Raw genomic sequence first — 8001 nt, 5'->3', positions numbered from 1 at the left:
AAAAAAAGCCTTTCTGCAGTTCTCAGGACATAATTCTACTCTGTGCTATGAGATGGTGTCAGATGGGTCAGCTAGAGCAGTTTTCTGCTAACTTGGAAAATTCACTGGCATTCAAACTCTGACCACAGAAGTAAATGGAGCAATCCAGACTGAAGGGCCAAACCCGACCTTTAGACTGATTATTATGATGATATTCTGATGAAATGTAGGATTCTTGGGCATTTTGCCCCTGTATCAAGTATAGCCTGTTACTTCCTTCTTCCATAGGAGAACACAGTAAGGATTAAAATATTACAATTCTTGTTGTTTGCTCTTTGACCTTTTATTGTTCTTTCCGAATAAAACTAAAGGGTCAGGGGAATTAGTTACACTAAGTGCTGATAATGAGATTTAATGTGTCAGAGTGCAGAGAGAGAGCTCCTGAGAGCCAAAAGATTTTCCCACCATTGTAAATAATACTATGCAACTTCACGCTAATTCTGTACCTCCTTACTTGGAGCTCTTTCGAGCTAGGAAAGACTGCGTGCATGCGTGAGCAGAGACTTTGCAGAACTCCCTGCACAACTGGACTCAAGAACATGTGCACTTTTAGCTTTTTCCAGAATACCAGATATTGCAAAGATTAGGAACACAATGGCATTGTGTTCCTGTATTAATACAGGAATAATGCAAGTTCCTGTATTAATCCCCAGTGCCAGATACTAACTTTTTTTAGGAATACATTTTACTTAGTTCTCAATGCCATTTGGTAGAAAATAAATTTTTTCCTGGTTTCTTCCAGTTGGTTTTGGGCTTTTTTTGTTTGGTTGATCTTTGTTTTTGAGAGACTGATTTGGTAGTGGAACAGCTGCTGAGTGTGGCAGACATGGTAACTGAGTGCTTCTTAACTTTCTTCTCCCTTCCGAAAGACAAATGCCTACTAGCAAAAAAACAATGGGCACGCCTTTTACTGAGTAGGTAAAAGTAAATGCAGGTATTATTGTCTTCGGATTACTGTTCGGTTACTAAGTCCGTATGTAAAAATGTACAAATGAAGTGGAGGATGGGAAAAAGGGGCTGAGCCCTTGCAAAGCATGCAAGAAAAAATACGCAACACTCACTTCAGAACATTATAACAAAATGAGCTAGTGTATTTTATTTTGGGTAACAGCCAAGAAATCTGACATTTTTGCCCAATATGGCTTTCTTCTAAAATTAAAAAGTTGCATATGCCTACAGTTGAGTCCACCAGCTACAGAAAATCTGCTGTATACATCTTTAATCCACGGCAGCATCACCAGAATACAGCTTTCAGTGGAGTTTTCAAGCTGAATTAAAGGATAGAAGTTCTAAAATGTTCATTTAGAAGATTTTATATTTTTTATATGAAAACATACAAATTTTTCATTTATACATATACTACATATAAAACTCATTGTAATTAGCAAGTATCTTCATCTGGGTATTTACCTTTATGCATATAGCGAAAAAAGGATGTAGTTAGGGCTTCAGATGAAATATTAAAGTTCAAGACCTTTGCCTATGCTAACTAAAACCTTATTCAAATAACTCATTTTTTCCTGCTTTTAAAAGATAAGAGATTCAGCTTAAAAATACATTCATAAAACAAAGAGACAATTTTCTCCCTGAGACTACCAGTGTGAGTTACTTTGTGGTGATCTTTGAATGAAAAAAATATAAAAGAGACAATAAGCTCTAGTTTTCTATATGCTGCAGCAAATTTCTCGACCCACACTGGCATCATAAAAGGTGTAGATTGGAGAATCATGCTCACTAGCTGAAAAACCATTTTCATATATCAGTTTAAGAAGAAGAAAAAACTTTAATATGGACAAGGGAAGGTAATTAAGTTTTAATGAAAGATCTCTATCTGTAGTATGTATAAATGGGAAAAAGTTGGGTGGTCAGTTGGTGGGGGTTTTTTGGTTCTTTTTTTTCATTTCAGACATGAATTTTATCCAAAGCAGGGCTATATGCTCAAAATGTAGATTCTTGATTTATGCAGAGATACTTAGTACAGTATTCTAAACGCTTCAAGCTTGTTTTTGTTAATATTCATAAAAGAAATACGTAACTTGTGGGAAGTTTCTGCTTAAATTCAGTGATAATGTTTGATTATAACTAGATGGCAGAATCTTGTGAGCAACAGGTAAGGAGTCAACCCCCCCCAGTGAACAGCTCCTGGTTTGTGGCTTTTTTCATCCTCTTGTCAAAATTACTCTGCTCTGAAGGCTAGCAGCTACACTAGTTTTGATTTATTTCACGTTCTTCCCTTGAAATGTTAGAAAGAGACAGTTTTTAAACTACTACAAAGTAACGGAATAGAATTGGGACACATTATACATATCCTGCCCAAATTGGAGAGAGAGAGAGATACATGTATTTTTTCCTTTTACAATTTAAATTGTACTTATAGTAACCATGCAATTACGTTACTTTTTGGGGAGAAGCCTTACCTGAAATCAAAGAAAACACATTTGTAGGAAAAAGGGGGAAAGCATTATGTTTGTTCTACCAAAATTTATTATGTAAGTAATTACAAAGTTTAAAGATTCTTCCATTTTAAATAAAAATAATAGTTATAATTACACACATTATATAGTACCATGTCGAGTGATTCCCACACATATAACATGAAATACAGTGCAGTTTCAAATCAGAAAGACAAATACTTTCTCATTCACAGTGTTTGACAAATTACAGGAACGCTTGTTCACATGAGGGTTTACTTAAGGTCATGCTCTTATAAACAGTCCACATCGCGCTGTGCCGCAAGAACAAATCATCTCTCAGAACGTGAAGTATCGGGCAAACCACTCCTGGCGTTGTGGATCTGGTGAAGCCACTGGCGAAGCGTCAGTCTGAGGAGGGCTAAATTCACAGAAAGAAAAAACACAACAATTATCCCACAACTACACAAAAAGTACAAATGTTAGGAGAAGAAAAATCACAGAGAATATTCAGCAAAGAACACAGTCTGTTTTTCCATGGGTCAATGATCGGTGTGCCTCAGGACATGATTTAAGTTCTCCCTATAGAATCTGTGATCATCCACTCCATTGGAGAGCATCAGCAGCACGGACAAGTCAGTTCAGAAGCCACATTATAGGGTGGGCAAATAATATTTTGGAAAACATAATTTAAAATCTCATAAACAGCTGCAGGTTTTCAAGAAGAATAAAAAGGGTTTTCTTGGAAAAGCGTGACTGTAGGTGGTCCTCTTTTAGCATCCTTTTCCTGTGGTAAAGTTAGTTTTCAAAAATATGATGAGGGCATCATATTTGTAGACACGTGCTCACAAAGACTGGCTGGCAACTGAACAAAAATACACACTATTTTAATACTTAACACTGATCACAAATATCACTTGCATTGTTGTCCATGCACATGTTTAACATACGCTAATATACTAGGAAAAAAGAAACTGCTGCACTGCAAACAAGATTTGTTTCCCCCTTGAACACTTGAAATTCTCACAAGATGAGCAAGAGAGAATACTTAAATCTCATTTAAATTAAGTTCCTTTGTCAATAAAAATCAGTAATAAAATAATCCCTACTGTGTTACTGGATAATACAGAGCACAAAATAATTTGGAATGGAAACTCCAGCATCACAGTCCATGAGTTCATGCACATGCATGTTACAGATATCTGAGCACACTCATGCACAGCACACATGCACAGGAAAAAATAAGCAATGGTATTTTTTTTTAAAAAGTGTTTTCTTGAAATAGACTGTTTCCCTTATCTATTTTCGATTCTATTATTTGTTTCCTTTTATAATTAGTAGTTGCTAGCTATGTGGTATTTTGCATTAAACCAAAAGGGAGAGTAAACGACCAACTGGAACTGGTAATTACACATTGCTTTAAGTTGCCAACTTAGAGGTAAGAGATCAGCACCTACTAAATACGGAGTACAGCACGTCAGTGCATTTAGTATGAAGGCACGTAAAGCCAAAAGATGACAATCCTGCCTCTAAAGTGCCATTTTTAAGTTACTCGATTCACTATATTATTTTCTGAGAGAATTACTTGAGACTTTAATGCTGGTTTTGACCACCAGAAGCTCAGCATTAAGCATCCAAGCATGCACGTTTCCTGTTGCTGTAGTGAGGTTACTCCTATGAAACAATTTGATATAGGTGAGGAAAGGGGAAACACAAAACATTCATGTAGCACAGAAAATAGTTTTCTTACGTAAAAACCATTATCACATAATACCGAATAAAAGAAGTTCTGTGCTAGTATCAATTCCTAAACGACAATCGGTAAGTAACACCCAACATTTAAAACAATTGTTCATATATGTAAACAATTGGAAGCACATGAATTCTGTTAAAGTATCTAAAGAGGTTTTCAAAGTTCAAGACTTATGAAAAAGTGAGAGAATACTTCACATTTCAACAAGGTCTACAATAAAAAGGAATACTACAAAGAGGTTACAATTTAATGTAAAAATTAAAAATGCCACGAGTACTTGTACCTCTGAAAGGTTCATAAAGCAAGTGGGATTCAGCTCAATAGGAATGCAAAATTTTCCTGAGTTAGCAAAAATAAAAAAAAAAAAAAGGAAAAAAACCGATTGGTGAGGCAGTGCTCACCTCAAAAACGTCTTGGGCTCTTTGGGTGGCATTGGCTGTAGTAGTGGTTTGCTGCTGTTGAACTCAATATCGTGGATGGGTGAGTTAGGAATGGGGTCCAGGCGGTTAGGATGTCCATTGCCCACCACTCCGCTAGATTCCAGAGCACTTAGATTGGGGACACTCACAAACCTGTTTGCTGATTTATCGTTCTTCTTCTTTTGCTGCATTAAAAATAACAAACGTAAGGAAGGCTTCTTGCACCAGGACAGATGAGGAAATTTGCAAATTTAAAACTTGTGTTGATGGCTGGTTTGGGGGGTTTTTTTGAAGGAGAGCAATTGGGACAGATTGGGCTTTTTTTCCAGTTGTAGTTTTACTATTTGCTTTGACCAGAACTGAACACTGCAAATTTTCACAGAAAAATCAAACTTCTGATCAAGATGATTAAGTTATTAAGACTTAGTGTAATAATCAATGAATATATTACATGAGATCTTCCAATATAACATTTTGCTCTGTTTAACACATTGGAGATAGGAAGTTTTCCACAAAATTGTCATTTAGCCTGTTAAACCTTTCATGTTTACGTAAATCTTTTCTTGATATCGGTGAAACAGCTCTGCTGTCAAATGTAATTACAGCAAATTTCAATGACGAAAAAAGTGAATCTCTCCAACAGGTTTCACCCCATCACTGAGGCACATTTTGGTAACTGGAACATGGAACCTAGGAAAGCAGCTACGTTTCTTTTAAAGCAATTACGCCCTCATCGTTAGCAAGCATAATAGCAGTACTGCTACAGACAAAAGGTTATTGTGTAGGAGTTCAGTTTCTTGCACAAGGAAAAGGCCAGGCTTCTAATGGTACTACAGCTGCCGCTTCCAGACACCAGATGGCACAACTGAACATCTTTCGTTTCTTAATACTCTCTATACTCCTACTGATAGTATTTCAAGGGACTCAAAATACTGAAGAATTTTATTTTTATATCACTATTTTACTCTCCATAACACGTCATACAAAGGAATCAGTATTTATCCTCTCTACTTTTATAGACATTTTAATGTATTAGGATGCTTCAAATAATTCTACAGCTTTTTAAAAGCAGCTGTGTGACAGAACGCCATGTGTATTTTCTGACTTCTATCAAATATTCCAAGTCCACAATACAATATTAATATTTTAAAAGCCTTATTTCCAAAAATAGGATTTTTGAATGAATGGATTCATTTATTCTCATGAATTATTATATTATTTGACTATATAATAAATACTTTCATTCAATTACATATGTGCAACCCTAACAAAGCAGCTAGGAGAAAAAACCCTTCCTCGAGGGCTTATGAACTACACAAATTTGAACTAAATAAAGTGAAAAATAAGTGGAATCTCATGTTGTTTCTATATAATGTTTCCCAGCAGAATTCCACTTGAGACAGACGAGCTGCTCTATTCAAGGGTGGGCACAAGTTCAAAGGGAGACAGACAGAGAGTCCTATTGTTTGTTTGCACTTTCTTCCGTTTAGCTCTCTGCTAGCTTTGATTTCAGTGCCTGACCTCTCCAGGGCTGGCAGATGCAAATGCTACTAATTGTAGCCACACTGGTGGATGTGCTTGTCAAAATACAATTAAGAAACCCCAACAATTTAACAGAAAGCTGTAATAAAAGAAAGTCTTTTTTAAGCATCACAGTGAAAGATCATTAGCTGCAAAGGATTAAACTAAGATCGTCCCATACACGTTACTACTTCTGTAGTAGCTGAAGAAGCAAGAAATAACATTGTGGTGGAAAAAATAGTTTGGTAAAAGTAACAAACTGTACGTAAAAAACATCTGCAAGGTAATATACACTGTAATTAAAACTGCATGTTAAACACACTGTAGTTAAATCTGTGTGCTTCATAGGTGGCTCATTTCTGGAAAATGTATATTATCCACATAAGTGCTTAGAAAAATAGTACAGTTTTATCTTATTCTCTATCAAACAATCTATGCTTCTGAAGCAGTCAAATCTGGAAAGACAAAATTGTGTGTATTGTTTCCATGAAATTCATGCAAAGTATTAAGAAACTTCAGATGTAACAATGTGATACTAAACAGATCCATTGCATAAACTAGAGAAGCTGTAACACATACTGCAATGGCTGTGGTTTTGCATTAATATGCAAAGCCTGTAACTCACTCATAAATTCTGTCTTTCTATTACAAAAAAGAAAAGAGAATGAGATTTTCGGTTTCTTTGTAATTCATTCTCCAATAACACAGTACGTGCTTTGACAAAATAAAGTAACATGGTCCACAACTCATGAAATGAGAGATCAAAATGTTCTGGTGTACAAGGTGGTTTTAAAGTCTAAACAGTTTTAAGTGATAGAAGCATATTATAAAAAACATATGAATCATCACTATGGAAATCTGATGTTGAAGTACTTTTCCCAAACACTTCAGATTTCACACAAAACGCAAGCTTATATACTTGATGGTTACATTTCACATCTTTAATTTTTACCTTCCAAAATTTTCAAACAACCTTTATCACATGAAAACAAAGCATTCCAATTGCGTCTGGCAGTCCTGGTATTGTCTCTGCTGGGGCCAAACTAAGTTCTTTTATGCAGTTATGCATAAAAGTAAGGCATCTGCAGATAAGCTTGTGAGAGGTGCTGGGCTCCTGAAAAACGTAGGAGAATATTGTCAATTTGCAGCAGAGTTTGTGCAGAAGTGGGAAATACGCTGATCTGACGGGAAACCACAATAAGGCTTAGCTAAATAACACAGCCTGATCTCAAATAACGGAGCCAGACCTCCTTTGAAATAACGGAGCCTGAGCCTTGATCACTGAAGCTCTCAGGCATCAGAGCTGCTCATGTTGTGCCCCTTGGGTTACCCTCTGCTTCAGAACCTTCCCAAGTTCTTCTGCCTCTACAGCTGGGACGAATCTCTTCCCTTTCCATGCAGGTGAAATAACCTATGGGTTATCTCAAGGAGGAGGGAAACGTCAGAGAACTCATTCTTACTCCTGAAGTGGTGAAAAGAAATAGAATTAAAGTACCCTACCACAGTCTGTTCATGTTCCTCATGAAGGAACGCTGCTGGCTTCTGAAGTGACAGGGAGGCTACTATGCCTGCTTGTACTGTAGCCTTCACTGGCTGCTATTCAGCAGGTTTTTAGAGAACTGGAAAAGGTTGCTACTGAAGTGCTTTCACTCGTACAGAAGGTGTCAATACGTGAGAAGGCTAGAGACTGACTTCTGTCTCCTGTTGCCCCCCCAGTCCGTACCTGGTTTGTCACTCCAGTTCCCATTCAGACTCATTCCACGCCCTTCTCATACTCTTCTCCTTCCCCTTTTTACCCTTATTCCCTTCCTTTAGCATCCCCTCTCCCTCTATCTTTCTAATGCTCTTCCATCCCGAG

General features: G+C 36.8%; 1 protein-coding gene across 3 annotated transcripts in view; it reads right to left on the bottom strand.

The window, feature by feature from the left end:
• Positions 1 to 1944: 1944 nt before the first annotated feature.
• Positions 1945 to 8001, bottom strand: part of FAM184A (family with sequence similarity 184, member A) — an 83370-nt gene continuing 77313 nt past the window's right edge. For all 3 annotated transcript variants that reach the window (XM_009325654.1, XM_009325655.1, XM_009325656.1), the window contains 2 exons: positions 4605 to 4807; positions 1945 to 2871 (listed from right to left, as the gene is read on the bottom strand). In XM_009325654.1, the coding sequence (XP_009323929.1) occupies positions 2790 to 2871; positions 4605 to 4807 (285 nt within the window). In that variant the 3' untranslated portion in view covers positions 1945 to 2789. The remainder of the gene's footprint in view (positions 2872 to 4604; positions 4808 to 8001) is intronic.

This window comes from Pygoscelis adeliae, unplaced genomic scaffold (genome assembly GCF_000699105.1).
Source record: "Pygoscelis adeliae isolate BGI_AS28 unplaced genomic scaffold, ASM69910v1 Scaffold54, whole genome shotgun sequence".
NCBI lineage: Eukaryota > Metazoa > Chordata > Aves > Sphenisciformes > Spheniscidae > Pygoscelis > Pygoscelis adeliae.
This window is presented reverse-complemented; position numbering and strand designations above follow the sequence as displayed.